General features: G+C 41.6%; 1 protein-coding gene across 1 annotated transcript in view; it reads left to right on the top strand.

The window, feature by feature from the left end:
* The first annotated feature begins 5,757 nt into the window (after positions 1-5,757).
* Xkr4 (XK related 4) overlaps positions 5,758-23,719 on the top strand; it is a 390,630-nt gene continuing 372,668 nt past the window's right edge. The window contains exon 1 of the mRNA XM_048358754.1: positions 5,758-6,733. Within this exon, the coding sequence (XP_048214711.1) occupies positions 5,931-6,733 (803 nt within the window). The 5' untranslated portion in view covers positions 5,758-5,930. The remainder of the gene's footprint in view (positions 6,734-23,719) is intronic.

A 23,719-nucleotide genomic window follows, 5' to 3' on the forward strand; every position in this document is an offset into this window, starting at 1 on the left:
TTTCCCACCCTCTTCCATGATAACCAAAGTCTCTCCAAGTCACAGTCTAATACTGTTCTTTAGTGCATTCTCATAGTCACTCGCCTTGCTCAGAAGCTGTTTTCTGATTATTTGCCCTTCAATCAGCTGAGAAGCTGTAAGGTGCTGCTTACTTCTAGTGGTCCTCTTGGGCATCTTCTACTATGGGGCCTGATTTATAAGGGGCTCTCCATGACTGTGATATTGAGCAGGCAGGCAGTTAAGGAGGAGGGGATTTAAGTAAAAGATCATTGTGAACCCAATGAAAGACAGGAAGGAAAGTATGGAATAGAAAAATCAAAATATGTTTTGAAGACAGAATTAGAAGTATTTCTGACGAAATAGATATGGGAGTATGAGAGAAGAAAGAGATCATGGATGTCTCTCCTTTACTCTTAGGAAGGATAAGTTGTCTTTAACTGAAACGAGGGAGAAAAACAGATTTGGAGGTGAGGGAGTTTTAGTCTTGGATCATTTTAAATTTGAGATGTCTGTTGAACACACCAATCAAGAAGGCAAGAGAGTGCCAAGTATATTTTTGGGGTTCAGAGGATGTGACTAGCCTACAGAAATATATTTGGGAGTCACCAGATGTAGGTAATATTTGCAAAATGATAAATTATAAAATCTTTGAGAGAGAATATATAGAGAAAGGGTTGGGGACAGCTAATTTTAAGGTGAGGGACAAGGAAAAATGAGCAAAGGAGCAGGCTTTGAAATGTGACATGAGCAGAGGATTTTATTGAGAAGAGAGTAGTCTGCTATGATAGTTACACTAAGGGCTTCAACGGAGATAAGGACTGAAAGGATGGCAATGGCCTGCTCCACCAAGCACTTGGTAAGTCTGCTCCAATGAGTGGTTGAGAGTTTATTTCAGCATGTTCAAGTGAGTACAAGACAGTAGGAACTGAAGACTCTGTGTTTAGGTAAGTGCAGGAACTTTGATATAAAAGATTTCAGAAAAATGTAGTGATGGCTAGAAAGGGAATTAAACATGAAATAAGTCTTATTTATTCATTTTTATTGTTTTGCTTTGCTTTTGGATACAGAGGAGCACATTTTTTGACTCACAAGGAGAGTCTACTTGATAAGAGAAACTGGTGGTTGTAGAAACAAGTGTGTAATTGTTTTCCTAAGCAGCAAAAGGGAGTGGAGGAGGAGTGGGAAACATTGGCCATGTAGAGGCCAGAGGACAAACATATACAATATCCATAGATGAGCAGAAAAGATGTTGGAAGGCGTGCATAGTTGTTTCTGATTGCTTCATTTTTCTCAATGAAATAGGAAGCACTCATCAGCTAAGGATAAGGTAACATTTGAGAAGATAAAGTAAGAAAAGAAATAATGCGAATGAGAGTGAAAATAGACTTAGGAAACTGCAGTGGGACTGCTGAGCAGCTTGGACCACAAGACACTTGAAGCTAAAGATCGGGGCTGGGAATATGGCCTAGTGGCAAGAGAGCTTGCCTCCTATACAAGAAGCTCTGGGTTCGATTCCCCAGCACCACATATGTAGAAAACGGCCAGAAGTGGCGCTGTGGCTCAAGTGGCAGAGTGCTAGCCTTGAGCAAAACAGGCCGGGGCCAGTGCTCAGGCCCTGAGTTCATGGCCCAGGACTGGCCCAAAAAAATAAAAAAATAAAAAAATAAAAAATAAGCTAAAGATCAAGGATCTAAAAGGACTACAGTCAGTTTAGTCATTATTCAGCAATACTTACCTGTACAAGCAGGGGCCCAAAGTTGGTAGAGAGCATGCTTTAACCAGGGTTTGTCAAGGAAATGGAACTTCAGATATGAAAATGAATTCAGAGCAGGCTAGAAATGTTCAGGCATGGAGTTCACATTGTGTAAGAAAAAAGATGACAGCATAAAGGGTTATGGAAAGCAAAAATGCAAATGCAGTAAATACCACATTCACAGGAACTTGAAGCAGCTAGTTAAACTGACCACCCAGGATAAGATCAGCTAGCCAGACAGTGAGATGCTTAAAAACTGAGAATATGAAGTTGCATAATAGGGTTCAGGCAATGAAAATGACAATATCTCTGAGATAATATCATGAATAAAAGAGGTCATACTTCTGATAGACCAAGGACCTGTCGTGAACAGCTGTTGCTTCTGAGACAAGTCATTCAATGGTTGTTCTAAGGTCACGAATGTTAGGAAAAGTTGGATAGCTAACCATAGCAGGTTAACATTATTCCAGAAAACATGAAGTACCTGAAACAGTAAAAGTATCACAGGAAAAAATACAAGAATGTGTTTTGAGTGTGCTGGGCATGCAGTATTTCTGTGCAGCCCTTTACTTATTCCCAGCAGCATTACTGAGGACTAGAGACTGTTAGCATTTCTATACCACAAAGAGTGAACCCAAGTTGTAGAGGAAGGGTTAAATAATATGCCCAGACTAACTCTGTGACCAGACTCAGAGCTCTTATATATTATGTCCGTCAGTCTTGGCATTGATTATGACAGAACAGGTGATATTAAGAACTACATTCTGAGCTGTGATTACTAGATTTATGGGATTAGAGGCTCCTAAGAACAGTACTGTATACAAAGCCCAGTAAAATACATGATCTTATCTAATCCTCATATTAATCCTGAGTATTAAGTAATTTGCCAGAATCATGGGGCCAGTAATTAGCAGAGCCTGGATGTGAACGTTTGTCCTGTGACCTCCTGCATGTATGATGCTTTCACTAACCATTAGACCCATTAATTTCCAGAGATGGATCAGACACAAAAAAAACCCTCACTAGTTATTTCTTTTCAAAATCTAACAGGAAAAAGTCTAATAATTCCTATGTTTCCATGGGAACATTTGTCAGCACATAATGTAGCTTTCTTGCTCTTCTGGAATGTTCTTTCTGCAAACTCATGCATTCACTCACTAATATTTATTGAGCAAATAGTCTGTGCAGGTGTGCCACATTGGGTGCAGAGGACAAAACCTAGAGAGAAACTTTCTGGAAAGCTTGAGTGCACTGCAGATCTTCAGCATTCCAGATACCCTGGCCCTTTCAACACCAGTGCATTTGACCTAGAATATACTTACCTCTGAGGACCCTGTTACCTAAGAGATTATTCTCCCTGATGTTTTGCCACTAAGCACAACCAGCCACAGAGCCCTGGAGATGGACTCTTAGCTGAACTCTAGGGAGTTTTCACAAAAGAAATTAGGGGACTTTTTGAAATAGAACTAAGATATTTTCTAAAAGGGAATTTCCTACTCCCAAAGGGCCCAATCTTAAAGCTGGATTTAAAAGTACACCATTTGGTCTAGTATTGAAAGGCCCCTCAACCATCATTTGTGTCTAACTTTTGCTAGAAAGAGTGCATTAGCGTATGTGCTTGTTTATAGCCTCTGGATTTCAACACCCTCTTACCAGGCAAAGACCCGGTAGCTCAGGAACAGTCTTTGAGAATGTAAAACAATTTATCCCCAGGGTGAGGCAAACCATACTTGTGTAGGTTGGTGTGAACAACTGATGTAGCCAGGTGCCTGTGGCTCACACCCATAACCCTACCTATGCAGGAGGCTGAGGTCTGAGGATCTCAGTTCAAACCCAACCTAGGCAGGAAAGTCAGTGAGCCTCTTATTGCAAACTAACCAGCAAAAAGCTTGAAGTGGAGCTGTGGCTCAAGTGGTAAGATCTCTCATCTTGAGCACAAAAGCTCCAGGGTAGCACCCAGACCCTGAGTTCAAGCCCCAGAACAGGTACAAAAACAAAAATCAAAACCAAAACCAAACAAAATAAAACTTGATCAGTGTTCCTTGGCCTTTAAAAAAATACAGGCAAAGAAAGCCAGTACTTGTTCTGTATAACTTGTTCTGTATGTTCTACCAGTGAAGAACAGCAACTCCTCCGGCATCTCGTGTAGGAAAGCACAGGGAAGGATGGATGGGAGTGGGCTGGAGGGATGCTACAGTTTGTCTCTAGATCTGTGCAGACTCCATCCCTCTGGTCTTAAAAGCTGCGAGTTAGTGTAATTTAAGGATTGCAGAAACTCAAGCTTTCTTAAAGAGAAAAATAGAAAATTCTTACGTGTAATTGGACTTGTAAGAATCTTTTAGACCAGTGCTGTGGCTCACTCCTGTAATCCCAGCTCCTGAGGAGGCTGAGATCTGAGGATCTGAGCTGGAAGCCAGCCTGGGCAGGAAAGTCTGTGAGACTCTTATCTCCAATTAAGCACCCAAAAAGCTGGAAGTGGAGCTTTGGCTCAAGTGGCCAAGTGCTGTCCTTGAATGAAAAAAAGCTCAGGAACAGCATCCATGCCCTGAATTCAAGCCCCAGGAGCAGCATTTAAAATAATAATAATAATAAAAAAGAATCTTTCACAACTGCAACGTGCACTATACTATTCTTTTATTTAATTTGATGAAGCTTTGAGATCACAGATTAAATTTATTCCAGTCAGTTCTGGAGTTGTCAGACCACACAGCTAATCTGCATCCTTACAGCTTTAAGGGAAAGCAATTCCAGTTTCCGTGTAAAGAACGTGGCTCCGGCTCCCAGCTCCACCACTCCCGCCTGCGGGCCAGGGGGCGGAGCTTGTACTCGCTTTCCCGCGGCTCCCAGCCGCGCCCCTCCCTCCCCTCCACCGGCCCACCGCGGCCGCCAGGGGTGCTGCGCTTCCCACCTGCGGGGCAGGCCGGAGCGCTCGGCCCCGCCACCCCGCGTGCCTGGCTGGTGTTCCTTCAGGTCTGGCCGTTTCTCGGTGCTCACAGCGCGCAGGGGGTCGCAGACTGAGTGCCATAGGCCTGAGCTGAGCAGGGCTCCAGGGCTTTCCCACCTGCCGGCGGGAGCACCCGGGCTAGCCACTCTTCTCCCCACCGGCAGGCGATCGGGGTCTTCGGTGGTGACTGTGAATCGCCCTCTGTTCTCCAAGCTCCTGCCGGGTCTGTCCTTCCCTTCCCCGGATCGCCCAAGCCCGTGCGCCACGCCCACTACCAGGACCCGCGTTTGGGAATCTAGCTTCGTTCCCGAGTTAGCCAAGTTCTTTCCACCCTCGCGGGCGCCAGCGACACCCCAAGCCTCACGTCACACCCCGTGCAGGGGGCGCGGCTCGGAGCCGATACAAAGAGGCCGGCGCCTCCCCGGCCTCGGCCGCTGCCACGCCCGCGCGGGCCCGGGCCCCCTCCTCCCGGTCCCCCACGGTGGCTGCACGCGGGGACCCCGGGCCTCGGCACGCTCCTTCCTCCTCTCCAGTGTCTGCCAAAAGCACACCGCGATCTCCGCAACCCCGCGGCCGTCTCCCTCCAGACCCTCGACCGATCCCCCACGCGCTCCCATCCGTCCCGGCCCCTCCTTTCTTCGGGTCCTCCTCCTCCTCCTCCTCCTCCTCTCCCCCCCCCTCCTCCTCCTCCTCCTCGCCCCTCCCGAGCCGGGGTGGGAGCGGCGGCAGCTGGAAGGGAAGGGATGAGGTCATCCTCTCCCTCGGAGTCAGCTGGTGGAGGCGAGGAAGCGGGAGGAGGGAGCGCGCGCGAGGGGAGGAGAGGAATGTGCAGGTCCGAGGAGCGCCGCGGCGGCCGCTGCTGCTCCTGCTGTTGGCGGCGGCGGCGGCTCGGGCGGCAGCCGCGAGGCCGGGACGGCAGCGGGGAGCGCGGGCGGCGGGCCGGGGCGCGCGCGGGGCGCCGCGAGCAGCTTGGCTCCGCGCAGGCAGCCAGGCGGCGCTCCTGCCGGCCCCAGGCGCGCCGCTAGCCCGGCCCAGCGCCCAGCCCCGCGGGCGGCGGCGAGCGGCGGGCGGGCGAGCGGGCGCAGGAGCGGGAGCCGGAGCCGGGGAAGAGCCGCGCCGCGCCGCGCCGCGCCGAGGGAGGGCAAGCCAGGACGAGGCCAGGCGGTGGCGGGAGGAGCAGACCGCGGGGAAGGTGTCAGATAAAGGAGGGCTCTGCTCCGGTTCGGAGGCATCATGGCCGCTAAATCAGACGGGAGGTTGAAAATGAAGAAGAGCAGCGACGTGGCGTTCACCCCGCTGCAGAACTCGGAGCACTCGGGCTCGGTGCAGGGATTGGCCCCAGGCTTGCCGTCGGGGTCCGGAGCTGAGGACGAGGAGGCCGCCGGGGGCGGCTGCTGCCCGGACGGCAGCGGCTGCTCGCGCTGCTGCTGCTGCTGCGCGGGGAGTGGCGGCTCGGGCGGCCCGGGCGGCGGCGGCGGCGGCCCGGGCGGCGGCGGCGGGGCGGGCTCGGCGGCGCTGTGCCTGCGCCTGGGCAGGGAGCAGCGGCGCTACTCGCTGTGGGACTGCCTCTGGATCCTGGCCGCCGTGGCCGTGTACTTCGCGGACGTGGGCACGGACATCTGGCTCGCCGTGGACTACTACCTGCGCGGGCAGCGCTGGTGGTTCGGACTCACGCTCTTCTTCGTGGTGCTCGGCTCGCTGTCGGTGCAAGTGTTCAGCTTCCGCTGGTTCGTGCACGATTTCAGCACCGAGGACAGCGCCACGGCCGCCGCCTCGGGCTGCGCTCCGCCGCCGGGAGCCGATTGCAAGACCGCGGTCAGCGGAGGGGCTGCAGCCGGGGAAGGCGAGACTCGTCCTTCCACGCCTCAAAGGCAAGCGTCCAACGCCAGCAAGAGCCACATCGCCGCCGCCAACAGCGGCAGCAACAGCAGCGGGGCCACCCGGGCGGGCGGCACGCACAGGTCTGCTTCCTGCGCCTTCTGCATCTGGCTCCTGCAGTCACTCATCCACATCTTGCAGCTCGGGCAAATCTGGAGGTACCGTATCAGGGGTGGGGGGCCCGCGAGAATCGCTGCTGCTACTACATCCCCACTGCTTTGCTTTTGCACGCAAAATCGCTCAGGGGGACTGTGGTCATAAACCTGTCACAGTTTTTTGAGTGTGTGTGTGTGTGTGTGTGTGTGTGTGTGTGTGTGTGTGTGTGTGTGCTTTAAACTGGAGCCTGCTTTTTAAACATTTGATCCCTGCTTCAGGTGGCAGGGAAATGAGAATGACCAGGGAAAGTGGTTCTGATCATCTTTCCTTCTTGCCGCCTCACTGCCTTGCTGGCTTTTCTCTTTTTATAGGCTACAACCAACCTTCTCAGTTTTTACTTACACTGTGTCTGTGAGTAGGAGAAGATCCCTGCCTTACTTTCTAAAAATTCTTTCTTATTATCTAGAATTTAAGGTGTAGTGTTGCAATTTTGTTTCTTTTGTTCTCTGAGGGGAAAAATGACTAATTCTAGTTTGATGGAAATTACCATAGCTCAAAAGTACCCACAAATTAAGAACTACTGCTAGGGAAATACAATACTTAAAAGTTAACTGTTGACTTTTATATGCAACCTATGAATACATGGATATATATATATATGTGAGTATATATTCATACATACATATTCTTATGTGGTTATACGTACAAGTATATGGTGCTGTGTCTTCAGGCAGGAGTGAGCACACTTTAGGGGTTGCAGACTTACTTCCTTCTGATTATCTTTCAGTATCCCCAAATCTACTTGCTCATATAATGGAGCACGCTTGGAGGAGTGGCACACTGGGTAAACTTGAATGACACTTGGTATTTTCATTGGCTATTTTGCCACTTGTCATCTGATCTACCAAGTTTCTCTATACAGATAGCCCTTGCACTTACAAAGTGGCAAACAAGACTATTCTTGTTGGGTAGAATGGATCTCCTGCTTGGACAATCCTTACACGACTTAGGAATATAATGAAACAATGTGCCTGGGAATATAGTCCTATGATTTTTATATGGTTTAGAAGCTTTGGGGAGCACTGTTTAATATCCACAAAAATTATACGCATAGAAGTATATAGATACTAGCATATGAGATATTTCTTTCTTAAAAATATGACTTGATAAATACTAAGTCTTATCTAATATACGGAAAATTCCTAGAAAGTGCAAGCATTTGGGAATGCATTTTGTCATACCATTATTCTTTTCACAATTTCATATTTTTTGTGATAAAGGGATTAGAAGTCTACTAGGATACCTGGAAACAATTTAGAGAATTTGTGAACTAGAAACACAAAGTTCCTTTTGTTATTGATGAAAAAAATAATGTTTATGTTCAAAAGAGCAAGTGTGGTAATTTTACCACCTTTCTTGGGATTGGTATTTTCAAAGCTGGATAAACATCAACCTATTGCCTTGTTTTTACTTTTTTTTTTTAAACAGACAGATAGTGTCTAGAAAAGTGATTCATCATTTGCAGACAAATTGATATTGGAAATCTCCAAGTGACATTTTGAAATGTAGGTTAACTGTGGTAGCTCTATTTCCTATGATGACTGTTGGAAAGGCTTACAGTTTCATGCTCTTCTTCAATTATGATGAGGAATTGGAATGCTTGGCTTAATTACTGAAGTTCTCCAATAGCAAGGATGCTTAGGATTGCCATTTTTAAGCTGATAGTGTGATGAGTGAAAGATACAATGCTATTTCTTAATCTTTTCAAACTTTACATACAATTTGGAAATCGGTTACTTTAATCCCCTTCAGTGTTTCTAAGTTTATGTCAATAATGCCCATACTTCCAAGTATGATTGAAAAAATATACATGTTTCACACAGACTGATACTCTCAAAATTTGATAGCACATTCAGTGAACTGAAGAGGTGATATTAATTACACTTGTGTTTACTAAACCCTCTAAACTAAGCATTTTCCTGATTGAAAAAAAATGATGCCTAATATTATTAGAAATAACATTTACAAAGTGAGGGGTTGGGCATATCTCCATGCTCCCACAACCACAAGATCAGTGAGCCTTACAGCAAAGCTATCTGTGGGCAAAAGGAATGGAAGGAGAGGTTGAATGCAGAATGAAAACCAAAGGCTATCAGATAAATGCATTAACTGACCCAACACTTAGAAAAAAAACATGGTTCCTTTACTTGTTAAGTATTTCTACAGACTATCCTTTAGAAGCTTTGATGCTTATTCTAATAACACATCGGCATCTGGGTAGAGTGCTTATTACAGAAATGACTATCAGATGTGTGCTAACAATCTCAAAATGATGTGTTTAGTATGGACATTTGAATTGTTATTGAATCTGTGGGATTCTGGTTAAGATATTTGGGCACTCCTAGTGTAACCTGGGTAGAAGCCAGACCTGAGACTAATCAGTCTCAATTTCTCTTTTGAGAAAGCATCCTGTGGGATTTTAAATTTTAACCTGATACAGAAATTTGTAAATGAATAAGAAAGCTTATGGGAAATGACACTCAGATGCATCCTGATTAGGCTCTATTTTCTGAGTGTTACACATTCGAATGAACATTGGTAGTAGATGTGTCTTTAAGTTGTGAAGTGACTCATGTTGGATTACTGTATTAGACATAGTGCAATATCTTAGACCACTGTGATTTCTTAAATTGGAAGCACCCTTTGCTTTTCTAGCTCTACGTTTCAAGGTGTTGCACAGATATATGGCAGAGACACAAGGGTACTGAGTGGTCCAAGACTCAGAGGTCATTATTCATGTTGTAACACTCTGCTTTCTGGGATCAATAAAATAGATTTTAGTTAGGTTAGAACTGCTTGCTGTATTTCCATGAAATTCTAGTTATTTTAGGGAAGAGGTAGATTCTAAAAGCTTCTGTAGATTAAAAATCTTTTGAAATAACATCAAAGTGTTCACTTGTTCAGAAATAAGCCCTTTGAAATATTGTGGACAAGATTTGCATGTGTTTATACGTGTACTACGAATGCAGCTGCTAAAAGCAGAGATACATATTCATCTTAATTAAAGTTTACTAATGGGAAATTAATGGCAGCTTTTAAAGTCACAGGAGGTGATGCTGGGAAAGAGCCATTGAAATATTGAAGTGAACTTTTGAAACCAAGTGAAAAGAACAATGATGACTATTTTTTGTCCATTGTGTGACTTGAACTCAGCGCCTGGGCACTGTCTCAGGTTTTTCACTCCAGCGTTCTACCACTTTGAGCCACAGTGCCCCTGTCAATGATGACTTTAAAGAAAGTGTGCCTATATAATAAAAGAGAAAGTATGAGTCTTTATTATTCTTTATCCATGATTCCAGAAATTCCTGAGCACACAGTTCACCCAGTGAGAATCATGCATGCCTAAGAGAACAACTTTGTAGCTTGCTTTCCAGCCTTCAGTACAATGATGCATAAGAAGCGGGGACTGGAAAAGAATAATACGTGTTTGCAGTGTGTGTTTAAATGAGTGAGGGAAGATGATGACTAGCAAAGAAAGGGATGTAGATTTTATTTTGAAGACAAAGATCGTTTGATGCATGATAAGTGAGAAGGATGAACAAACCTGTTGAAATGTTGTCTTACTCAAAAGAACAATATAATGTTGGAAGTTTCAGAGGAAATGCCACTATTTCCTGTGACTCAGTCATGTCTCTTCTATCCAGACAAATGCATTGACGTCACAGGGCTTAGGTTTGGATGCTGTTGTGGCAAATAAAGAGCTCTGACCTGGTGGAGAGTCTTTTCTCAGAAGAACAACTTGGTTGAAATCTTTAACTGTTTCTCTGCTAAAGTAAATTTGTGGTAAAGGCTTCATTCATTTGTTCATTAATTCACCCATTCATTTATTTTCTTAAGATTTACCTTTATGCTTTGCATATGGGAAATTGAATCAGATAATTTTAAATATCTTTCTTTTGAGATCACCTGTGTTTTTATAGATAATAACTTAGTGAATTCTGTACTTCCATGCTGTGAACTTGAGAGAGCTCTCTGGTAAGGATTGAAGAGTGTCATGTAGAAGATGCGTTGGAATTTTGTGTGAACTATTTTGGGCAAAACTAATGGGACCTGGTTGGGCGTGTAGCTTGTTGATAGATCCTTTGTGTGAGGCCCTGGGTTTTATTTCTCAGTCTTATCTCCACCACCCCCCTTTTTAAAGGATGGGACCTATAGAAAATCAAGGGCTTTTAAGTATCAAATCAAAGGCATCTTCCCATCAGCTAGGATTTCTTGGAAGCAGCTAGTTCCCATCATGAGGTTTACAGGCACAATCAGAAAACTGGGGTGGAACTGTGGTAGAGAATCTGTAACTATGATTACCCACAGAGAGGGTTGCCCTAGAATCTCGTCATTTTCCCTGAGATGTATGACAGTATCCATCCTGTCAGACTAACTTTACTTTTTATGGTTTAAAGAAGTAGAGGCTTTTTTTTCTGGAATAGTGCAGTTATTTCTTTTGAAATCTATTCATTGGTTTATGAATTCAACATCAGAATTATCTGATGGGTATAAATCTACAACCAAATCAGACAGCTTTCTATGCATTGGCATGGGTTTCCCTATGAGTTGGAATAATTCACATATAAATCTATCTGTTCAATATATCTTTACAGTAAGAAATGGAAAAGTCATAAACTGTTTCCATTCATTTGAACTATGAACTGTTTGCTTCACAAGGGTGAAAAATTTCATAGTTACTATTCTCCTACAGAATTTCAGAGAATCTTAGCAGAGCATTGAGTGTAACAGTTATACAAATGTGTATTTACTCTCAGCTTTAAGCAGTGTCCACAAACCCTTGGGGGCAGTAACACTGAAAGGTTTTGTTCAGTCATTTACAAAATAACTTCCTTAATGATTAGATATTCAAGCATTGCTGTGCTTTGTAGTTTGAACTTTACATATATCACTACATAATAGATATGTGCAGAGATTCCTTTTATACATGCTTGTTGGTCAATCTAATTACTTCATTTCTTTGACTAGCTCTAAAATGATGATTGGTACTCTAGCTGGACCTATGAATACAAGAACAGGGATTAAACTAAGTTTCTTTCTTTGTGCATCATGAAATACAGTGTATTGTACGATCACATGAAAATATTTTCTAGGTGTGATTTATGAAATAGATCTGATGTGTTGTAAAACTTTAAGAGAAGATGATATTCAGCAGTTCTCAGCAGTAAATATTCTCTTGAATGGCTCTGCATGATTCTGGCCTGCACAAATAACCTCATGCTAGCTATAGGAGGCTCAGGAAGGAGAACCATGGCGAGGTCCTCAGAAAATTACTCTAACAGTTGTGAATTTATATAGGTAAGAACACATGTTCTTGAAGTAACGCCTGGGCATTCCTATTTCTTCTTTGGGACATATTGCTAACTTGCAGCTTGGTTATTACTTTGGGTTTCTTTTAGTACAGGGATCCCGAGAAGGTGCAGTGTTGCCTCGAAAGGATGAAACAAATCATCTCAACTCCCATTAAGATTACTAATATTAGGGAAGGGGGGCTAAATTTCATCAAGTTCTAGTCACTCTCGGAGCAAAACACGTCCTGAAACCCAGCTTTGCAGTCCTGTTTGTGTTGACAGACTAAGACTGGGAAAGCTTTGCAAAAGGCATTATCTCTGTCATTGACTAATCTGAGAATACATTTATGTATGGAATTATTGGGAGTATGTTTTTCTGCTTTGGTTTCTCTTCTCAAAGTTTATATCTTTTTTAACACAAAATATAATTCTGTAAGTATCATATGCTCAGAGCTAACACTGATTTCTGATTGCAAGAGAAACAAAAGAAAGGTTCCTTAGGCTGTACAATTCATCTGTGCTGATAAACATGTGGGAAAAAATAAACTATGGAAAGGCCAATATAGAAATAGACCTGTGGTCTTTCTTAGTGCTGGAACTGGAGGAAAAGGTTACAGTTACGTTCGTAGTGAGAGGAAGTATTTAGAGAAGCATTTGTCCTTTGGAGCACTGGACTAAATGTAGTATCAGAAGAGATGCTTTGTCTTTCCTGTCTGTAGGATATAATTGCTCAAAAGAATTTTGTCCAGGATTCTATTCATTTCTAAAATTGTGGCTATGGTCTTAACTAGAAATTCTTTTGCTTGTCCTGTACTTAGATTAGTGTGCCAGGAAGTTGAAAACAACATTCCTAAGTATTTAAAACTGATATTGAGAATGTTGCAGTGACCAGCTCTAAGACATATGCCACATTGATTTGGGAACCATAAATTGTCATCTGTGTGCCAGTGTTCAGCTGGGCACTGGGATCCACACGGAAGAGCAAAGCTCCACAGGCTTTGGAAGCTCTATCCATTATTAGCAATGAGAACCAGATTTGCTTTTAAATTAAAAGCTTGTCCTGAATTATACTGTCACTAATTTAATGTACTGGAAATTGCATTTAAACTCATAGGCAATGCTATTGTATCCTGCCTGTGCTGGCTAAAGGATAGGGCTGTGTTACATTCAGCTAGAAATGATGTTTGCAGTAACCTTGCTAGGATGGGAATGACCTGGACCCTAAGAACTTAGAAATCTGTTACAGAGCTGAACCATTTTCAGGCCCCTGTCAAAATCTGAGATCCTCAAGCATTAAGAATTTTAAGCAGCTATTTTAAGATTTTCTGAAATATGTCAAAGGTGGTTTTTTTTCCCCCATCTTCGTGATTCAGCAGTAGGCTGTTTGAATCAGCTCTATTTCTTTTGTTTAATTTATACACACATCATAATTCTCTGTCATGGGATTCCTTTTGTACAAACAGAACAGTGGGCAGCATGTAGGGTGAGTGGAGATTACTCAAACAGAGAACATGCCTGTGTGGAAGTTGGGTCGACAATGAACATGACTTGAAAACGACTTGAGGTGATTTTGGTTTGACTTCTCCTCAAGTACTCTCTGTTTAAGGGGAACAAATGTCGCCTTTCTGAACCAACAACTGGAGAGATTTCATCCATGGGAAAAAAATAGACTTCCTCTTTTATTTTTTCTACTTGGATAATTGTCATAAATAGAGAGTTGAGTTTGAAACTCAATACTTTTCAGGTTGTTGTTTTTTGTGTATCAGTCAATAATCAAAGCAAGGTGGCAGCTGTAACAGTAACCATAGCTAAATGACCTGCTGTAATGCCTGACATTAGTTCATGGTCATTGTGAAATGAGGAAATGGTTCCTCTGAGAGATACGGGAAAGGAGTTGTATGGGCTCCTCTGTTTTACTGGGCTACATGAATAACAATGTTGTTGTTTTTTTAAATTTAGATCAATTCCCAAAGACCAACAATCCAAATTACTTGGGGCTTTTATGATTTATGAATTAGGGAGAATGTCCTATAGGGTCTTGTATTTCCAGAGCATAATCTACTAGTAAAAGTGGTAGTCACAAATCAAAGTCCAGGCCATCACGAAAGCAAATGATGAATGTCATGCTTCACGTTGTACAATCTGAAAGGAGGTTGGTGTGAAAATACGTGAAAAAAATGTGCTCACAAAGTTTACTATGTAGGAAAAGAGGCAAACTGTATGTGTGTCTTCACAAGTGTGTGTAGTGATGCACTATGGAGGACCAGGGGCCTTGCTTTGCATGGAGAGCCCTACAGACCCCAACATTAGCAGTTCTTAGGAGTTTCTAGAAATGCTGTCACACAGACCTACTGGACCACAACTGCCATTTAAACAAGGACCGCAGGTGCTTAGTCTATGTGTAGAGTTTGAGAAGCATGGAGCCTCAGAGAAGGAACTTTTCAGTTGCAGTGGTCAGGAGAGGTTATTTGGTGCTGGGCCCATGGATGACCTAGACATTGTAGTGGTCTTCGACAGCAGAGTAAGCTCACCTAGCATGACAAGAGAGGTATTGCTTAAAATTCACAGTGGTAGGTAGGTTTGCATGAAGCATGTATGCCTGTACACACACACACACACACACACACACACACACACACACACAATTCTGTTTTCTTTTTGCTCTGGTTTTTGTTGTTGTTTTGAGACCTAGGTCTTGCATGTCCTGCGGAAGGTCTCCCAGTTGAGCCACACCCAGCAGTACTGCTTTTTCTGCTGGTTATGTTCAATATGGAGTCTCATGAACGTTCCCTCTGGGCTACCTTTGGAGCATGATCCTCAGGAGGCCAGCCTTCAGAGTAGCTAGGATTAAAAAGTGAGCCATCAGGACAATGCTCAGAAGTTTCCTGATAGACAAAACTTGCGGCAAAAATGTGAACTCTTCTATTGGTAAAGAAAGAGAAGCATTTAAAAAAAATTTTTTAATGTGGTTTTGGGTTACAACAGTGATCTTTAGGAAAAGATCCAGCACTCTGAATGCCCTACTCTCACCACTTCAGGTCAGTTCAGACTCGGGTTGGAGACATCAGCCTAGACCAGGGTGGTGAGAGAATGTCCCAGGCTTTGGTTGAGCAGGGTGGCAGATGCTCAAGGAAGCATGGGCTGCAGAGTGATTAGACACTGGGAATAGTCTGAAGAGCTCTCAGCAAGACACGCTGATTGCTGCCTCTGCTTAGAGAAAGAAGTAGGTTGCTCATGGCATTCTTACTCATAGTTTTGTGAATAAGAAGCTGTCATGTGGGTGAACAAAAGCCATGACAATCCCTGAGGAGAGCGGGTACAGAGGGAGGGCAGATTTCTGGGCATTAGTTAGCCTGTATTTTATGTTTGATAGACTAAAGGAGGTCTTTGAATCTACATGGGAAAAGAAGACGGAGGGAGGGAAAAAGGAAAACTGAACTAGGACTATAGGCCTGAAAGATTAGTAGACTGTTAATGTAAAATAATATTCAGAGATTTCTAATGAATAAACTTGTCGAGGTAGATCTCTGCCAGCAAGCCACAGATGTTCCATAAGAAGAAATATAATGATAACTCAGCTTGGTTTGTTTGTTTTGTCTTATGTCTTCCTATGTAAGATATATAACATTCAACAATTTGGCAAAATAAGGCACTGCATGTATGTATGTATGTATGTATGTATGTATGTATGTATGTATGTATGTATGTGTATGTACTAGTCCTGGGTCTTGAACCCAGGTTTGGGTGCTGTCCTCAAGCTGTTTTTGCTCAAGGCTACTACTCTACCACTTGAGTCACAGTAGATAATCAGTAGTTAATTGGAGTAAGAGTCTCATAGATTTTTCTGCCTGAGCTGGCTTTGAACTGTAATCCTCAGATCTGTGTCTCCTGAATAGTTAGGATTATGAGCATGAGCCACCACGCCCAACCTTAGCATCTGCATTTTTAGAATAAAACAATCATGAAAATGGTGCCTGGTAAAATGTCCCTTTTCACAGACATATGTATTCAAATTTCTGTTTTCCATTAGCCAGATAGGGAAGACTGGCCTTCTGGCAGTTTCTTCTGCAACCACTCGTCTCTTGGCTTTTTGTCCATGCTGTGACATTTGTTGCCAGAGTTTCCTGCCCTTTCCAAGTGCTAGAATATGGTTACTCCATTCAGTCTTCTTGAATGTTCCTGTACACAGTTACTAAGAGAAATTTTCAGTTTGTTTTATCAGTAGGTATGGCCACCCTGCCTGGTTCTGGACCAGTGTGGCTTTACATTGTGGAAACTACTAGGTATTCACAGCTGCTGAACGCTTAACATGTGTCTGTTCAGGTGTATTCTGAATGCCAATGGGATTTGGGGAAGTTAGCATGGGTAAAAAGAAAAATAGCTATTCCTTTAATCATTTCACATTGATTACATAGTAAACTGCTAATGCTCTGAATATATCAAGTTAAATAAAATATGGGACTAAAATTAATCTCACCTGTTGATTCCTACTTCCTATATATTTATATTTTTTTCTTTTTAAGTTGCTGAGGATTCAACCAAGGGCCTTCAAAATGTTAAAAGTACCCATGCCCTATCACTGAATTATGCCACCAGCCCTCTGTGTACTGCTTTTAAAAATGTGCCTGGGAGAAAATTATGATTATATATGTGCCTAACATTCTGGCCAGTGCTTGGCCTGATGAAGTCAGCCTGAATAATGAGAAGAGGGAAGTCCGAAGTGAAGTGTTTCAAACAGCGAAAGGTATTTTCTGGATCTTAGCAAGTGAAATCACTGTTGAGTCTAGTTGACAGTGATTGCCTGCTGATATTAACATACTTTTATATGGTAATAGCTCATTATCATCCTTACCTTCTACCTTGTTTAAAGCCTATTGACAAGCTGGCATGCTGTGCTTCTTTGGTGGTGTATGGAATAGCATTTGAAAAGGATAGGAAGGAATAAGTCTTTAGGTGCCATGGTGGCTTGCCTTGCACATGTGCTCTAGTTAAACCAGTCACCTAAGACTGTTGAAATTTTCTTCAGAAGAATCACCTAGGTAAAGAGAAGGTGGAATACACAGATCTGCTAGACTTGAATCGATTTGCATTGGTTATGTTTCCAATTTTTAAGTTTTTCACACTGTTTTCCTGTTCTGTGGTTAATTCAAGGGAATCACTTGAAAAAGACATTCCTTACCTTTCAAACTAGGCAACTATGTTGAAAATATGAGAGTTGAATTTAATATGTAATCAGTGGTAATGACTTAAGGCCACTTCTGAGTTTTACTCTAACCTACAGGAGCAGGAAGGATCCACAAAGTGGAAGAAGGGATCAAATTTGAGTCTTGTCTTTGCAGTTCTCTTGTCAACTTGAAAGTGGTAGTAGCTGTGAGTGCATCAAAGAATTGCTACAGTCCCTAGTAGCTCTAAATGTCTCTGAAAGCTAGTAGCTAAACTGAGCATACCAATTCTTTTCTCAGACTTTGGGGACCAGTATTTGTTTGGATGACCTGGGTTAGACTTCTGATAAGCTAGTCTTGGGATTAATATTTTATACCACACTTCAAATGCAGAAACTATGGGTCAGCCTTTTTCATAATATGTCTAATTCATTTGATACCACCTGAAAAGTATAGGACACTTAAGAATACTAAGGAGGCTCTATTCCTATGTAAAGTGTGTAATTAACCTGTATTTTATGTCCTAATTTTACATTCAGTTGTGCTTTACATCTACTAGTGTTCTATATTAGGTGCCCATGAATTATGGATTCCACTGTAAGCATGTATGTGTATGTCTGTCTGTGTTTCTCTCTGTCTCTATTTCTCTGTGTGTTTCTTTCTGGACTTTACATCTATGGAATATTACTTAAAATTCATTTCCTAAGACTAATCTCAGAGGACCACCTCAAATAGACCAGCATATGTATGTGCTATAAGACTCCTAAAAGCATGCAAGTCAAAATTTTCAGAATTAGATTACAGCTAGTCTTTATAAAAGCAATTCCAAATGTTCATTTTTAAAAACTGGAAAAAGCCCACTGTGACTATTGAAAAGATGCTCCTCAGAAGTGGATATGATTTGCTTTAACAAGGCTTTCCAATTGCAGGCTGATCCTTATTTTAATTTTTGGTCGCATTCCATTAAAATGTGCAGTATCATTTTTCTTTTCAGTTCAGTGGCATTTTGTGTGAAATCTGGTTATTCCAGAGAGACATGGTAATTTCCAATATGCTCATGGCAGAAATTGAGTTCTTATTTGCTTAGGTTTTTGATCCCAAGTTGTATGCCCTAAGTAAAGGGCATATGTATACATATATATGTATATATGTGTGTGCATGTACATGTATGTATACACATATGTATACACACATGTATACTGTGCATATGTATATATACATATATGTATACATATGCATGTATAAATATGTGTACACAAATATGTGTATGTATGTATATGTACGTATATACATACACACATATGTCCTATATGACCTAAGTAAAGGGCATATAAAACTTATAATTCCTTCCTTGATTTTCTTCAGTATGTGTACATGATCACATGGTTATATAGGTAAGACATATTGTTAAGAGTGACTATGCCTTAACTAAACTTACGTACTATGGAGTGAAATGCCTCCATTTATGTAATAAATTTTTGTGAAGCACTATGTACAAGCTCTGTGCACACAGATTAATAGTAATATACTCTCTGTTTTAAAGCAATTCCCTGGCCAGTGAGAGGATCTCTTTCACCTTAGGTGTGTTATATGTCATCAACAGGGCATTGAGAGAATTGGAGAAAGATGAGGGACATTTGTCTATAGGACTTTACAGAAGGAGAAACTTTGGAATGGCTTCAGAGGAGGCCAAACAGAACGAAAGGGGGTGAACAAGGCATTTTTCTGTTGTTTGAGGGCTGAAAGGAGAAGAGTGATGGAAAGTCACCAGATAACAAAGGAATCGGGCAGAATGAACCAGGCCTTAGATGCTTTCCTAAGGAATCTGAACTTAATTCTCTTCACACAGGTGTTGTTGAGTGTCTGGGGAAACTCTGACACCATATTTTCAAGCAGTCACTTTTCTCCAGTGGGAAAGTGTTTATCACAGTCCGGAGATGCTGAAGAAGGGAGTTGCCTGCACTGCAGAAACAGGGAAAAGAAACATGAATGAGAGGTGGACTTGAAAACTGTTTAGAACTTTAAAGTGCTGTATAATGAGGGAATGGAATGAAAGCTTTTAAGTGGGCTTGGTTGGGTTCTCACTAAATATTCTGATCATACTGGTTAAGGACTCTATTTAATGAATTATTGGAAAAGACATAAACATAAACAGAGTCGGGATCATGTTAAATAAAGATGCTTAGTAAATACAGGCTGGGCAATTAAACAAGATTTACCAGAGTACAGCTAAATACAATATAGCATATAATTAATGGGCCTGTGACAACTCAGTAATAACCACCCTGAACTTCTACAATGGAAGCCTTAACGCATGCACATCAGAAGGAGGGTTGCTTTCAAGGGCTGTACAGTTAGCTAAGAAATTTCTCCACAGAAGTTGATTAAGGATTCCTGGTAATTGAGCCTGCAGATTAACCAGCCTCCTGAGCCCAAGGGGCCTAACTCTGCTACTCACTTGAGTTTCTTGTTGAAACTGAAAGAGGTTTGGTTTTAAATTCCATTTTCCTTTTTCTCCACTTCCTAGGCCCTAGTGCTGAAAGTAATTGGATTATCTTTCTTGAGATAACCTACAGTTCTTTAGGAAAGGAACTGTGCGGGGTGAAAGTAGGTGAACTCCAACCTAGAAATGATCTGTGTAGAGCAAGTGTGGGACCCTGAGAGCACTGAGCCATTAGATTATTAGAATGTGGTCGGTCAGTTCTCTGCCTATTAGTGTATGGATTAGAAATAGCTCGGCAAGCTCACTTCAGAGGAAGGTGCTTTTCATATGCCAGCCTCCTTTGTTCTATGATTTAAATACTTCTGGAGTTATAGCAAAGTTGAATGCAGAGTAGTGGAAGTTTCCTCCTTTCCTCTATCCCTCCTCCACTGCCCCTTCCATTTTCTCCTATAAGCACTTTGCATGAGTATGATGCATAGTATGTTTGCTTCACTGAATGCACTAGTACACATACATCATCAAGCAGAAGTGAATCATTTTAGTAGGGTTCATCCCATGCTGTGAATTCTGAAGGGTTTGGGAACTGTATAACTTCATGTTTTCATCATTGTATTACACAGAATCATTACATCTCCATTTAGTTTATTTATACTTCTGTTCTTTACTGCCCTGCCCCCCCCATCCAAGCCACTGGCAGCAACCAGCAACTGTATATATATATATATATATATATATATATATATATATATATATATATATATATATATTTGGTAGTACTAGGGTTTGAATTCAGGGACTTACACTTTCCAGGCAATTCTATACTGCTGAGCCACACCTACAGCCTTATACTGATAGTTCACTATCTTTAGTTTTGCCTTTCCTAAAATGTCTTGTAGTTGAGAATGATAAAGTATGCCATCTTCTGTTGGCTCCTTTCATTTATCAGTGTGCCTTTTGAGTTCCTCCATATCATTTTTGTGGTTGGAAGGCTCACTTCTTTTCCTGCTGAATAATGTTCCATTGTATGGAAACACCAGCTTGTCTGTTAACAACTGGAGGACACATTGCTTGCTTTCAGTTTGGGACAGTTATAAACAAAGTTGCATCAACATTTATGCACATGTGTTTGTGTGAACATAGTTTTCATCTTATTTGGGTAAGACACCAAGGAGCACAATTGCTGCTTTATACAGGAAGAGACTATTTAGTTTGTGAGAAACTGCCAAATTGTCTTCGAAAATGATGGACTGTTCTGTTTTTACAATCCCAGACTCGCTACCATTTTAACACCAGTCGTGCTAAATGTTGCTCTTTTGGGGACACAAGGTTAGTGAACCCAAGCTCACAGTGTTCGTCTAGAAAGAGAAAACACCAAAGGTGTCCTTGAGATAACCTAGGGTTCTTTAGGAAAGGAACTGTGCTGTGAAAAAGTAGGTGACCTCCAATCCGGAAATGACCTATGTAGGGAAAGGGTTGGTTCCTGAGGGCATTGGGCCATGAGATAATTCGGGTGTGTTCAGTCAGTTCTTTGCCTAACAGTGCTCTCATTCCAGATGCACTAAAATTAGGGGACACTTTGCTATGTAATACCTGTGCTTAGTGTATAAATGAAAAATTGTAAAATATAGTAAACTCATAAAATATTATGGTTATTCTAGTGCTATCAGTCCACTATTAGATAGTTCTACGGGAGTGACTACTGCACACCTGGATGTTGGGTTCTAGTACCAATTCTGGTTTGGCAGGGTGAAAGGAAAATAATATTAGAATAAAGGTTTTTGTTTTGTTTTGTTTTGAAGTGTTTGAACATAGGGCCTTGGGCTTGATAGCACATGATAAACTGCTTGAGCCATTGTCACAGCCCATTTTGGTTTCTTTTTCAAGTAGAGTCTTATGTTTTTGTCTGGGTCTGCTTGGACAATAATCCTTCTACTTGTGCTTCTTGAATAGCTTGGACACCAGAGTGTACTGCCATGATCAACACTTTTGGTGAGATGGACTCTTGCTAACTTTTTGCCTAGACTAGCTTTAAACTATTGTTCTTTCTTATTCTGTCTCTCTCATATAGTTGGGATTATAGGCAGGAGCCACTGTGTTTGACATTTATTTAGTGGCATTGAGGTCAAATTTGTCTTTGTATTTTCTGGATTAATAAACTTCGTTAATAATTAAAATTATTAAAATATAACCCTGAAGTAAGTACTTTTTTGTTTTTACAAGAAATAATGCACAGTGAACATGTACACACACACACACACACACACACACACACACACATCCCTCTGAAATACTTTGGGGTTCTGCCAAAGACTTGGGTAGCAGCCTGATTCATTTACCTCTGCGTGGCATGGGCTCTGTCTCTAATGGACTTGATGGAAATCATACACATAGAAATGGAAGAAAATTGATTTCTTTACCTTTCTAGAGGCTTTGTCAGAATCTTTGTTTGAATTGTTATATTATTAGTGAGAATGGAGCTGAATTATTTTTGTAATTTCTAATAGCAGGAAATGAATGGCAAATTTTGTTCTCATCTATTAGATGAAAGCCAACAAAAGAAGGTAACCATGTTAAACATTTTTAACCTAAGTTACTTGATCAGATACAATTTCTGATTGACTTTATATTCTATAGAAAACTCTTTAGGCTGCAAAGTCAGCATCCAAAGTCCTAGGAATGCATCTGTGTTTATTATACATTTATATTTGTTTCACTCCATGTTTCAAAATTTGTTTCCACATTTCAAATTTGGGAGTAGGAGCTTAAAATTGTGAACAAATACTTATCAAGCTGAAATTTGTTCAGGGTATGTTCTGGAAACCTTAGGGAAAAGCTCTAGGCTAAGATAGACATTAAAATCTTAACAAAGTTCAATAAACAGATCATTCATACCACCTGGTGGAGACCTGGTAGCTCTCATGAAGACAGCTATTTACTTGTCTGTAGTGGCTGTAAGTTATGTCTGTTTGTTGGATTGGGGTATTTGTGGGTGAAAACTATGTGAACACTTCCTCCTTTTTGAGTGTTAACACATTTCTGGTAAAAAAAAAACAACTCATCTTTCTCATGGGCTTCTAGGGAGGAACAAAATTGTGCCTGAATTAGTATGGAAGCCTTGATAATCCACTGGACAAAAATGGTAGCTGCACTAGTGAGATAACATACTCTGAATGATGTATCCTGTAGCAAAATGCTTGTCTTTTCTTCTGTGGGAAAAATCATCAATGAAACCCACAATCACTTGAGGATTTGCTGTGGTCCTATGTTGGGGGTGGAAATGAGAGAAAGGTGAACTGAAGGATGAGAAGAAGCAGACAGGTCTCATTTTTCTGGGGTGCATGGAAAATTCCCTTATAGACCCACTACATATGTATGGCCCACACTTTTTCAATTGGCTCTCCTCATTTTGAAGTGAAAGCTGAGGTGAATAAGATAGTCATTGTTTTCTTCAATGATGATGAATCTACCTATGCTTGAACTAGTACATCCACCATTTTATCCCAGGTTTTAATAAGGTTCCACACAATGGTAAGCAGTTAATATGGTGACATCTCTCTCTGTTAATCTTATGAAGGTATTTTATATTTACATAGTTTAAGTATTAATGTGAGGCCATTTTTCCTGGAAAATGATGTCAATGAGGAAAAAAATAAATATCCCAAAACTTAGTTAATTTAGGAAAAATCTAATTTAGCAGGTGGCTATTTTAGGTGACTACAGATGGTAAATTCTGTTTTCCATTAATATGGAAAAATCCTTTTTTAGAATATAAAAGAAAAGCCATTGCAGTTCAACTGACATATGATAAACTAGAAAAATACCTTTATAACACATATTATAAAGATCCATTTTCTCAAACAAAAAATGGTCACTAGCCAATAAGGAAAAACAATGGCCAAATACTCATTAAAAATGAACCAACCAACAGGGTGTGGGGGTAAAAGAGAAAGGTTTTAGTACACAGAAAGGTGAATAGCTTGAATAGTCAGTTAAAAAAATGCCTGCCTTAAGCTTTGGGCTTTGTCTCAGTAATATAAAGTCTGTTTTGTGGCTCTTGAATACATACACATGGGCCTTCTGTCTGTTACAGTG

Source organism: Perognathus longimembris, chromosome 12 (genome assembly GCF_023159225.1).
Source record: "Perognathus longimembris pacificus isolate PPM17 chromosome 12, ASM2315922v1, whole genome shotgun sequence".
Lineage (NCBI taxonomy): Eukaryota > Metazoa > Chordata > Mammalia > Rodentia > Heteromyidae > Perognathus > Perognathus longimembris.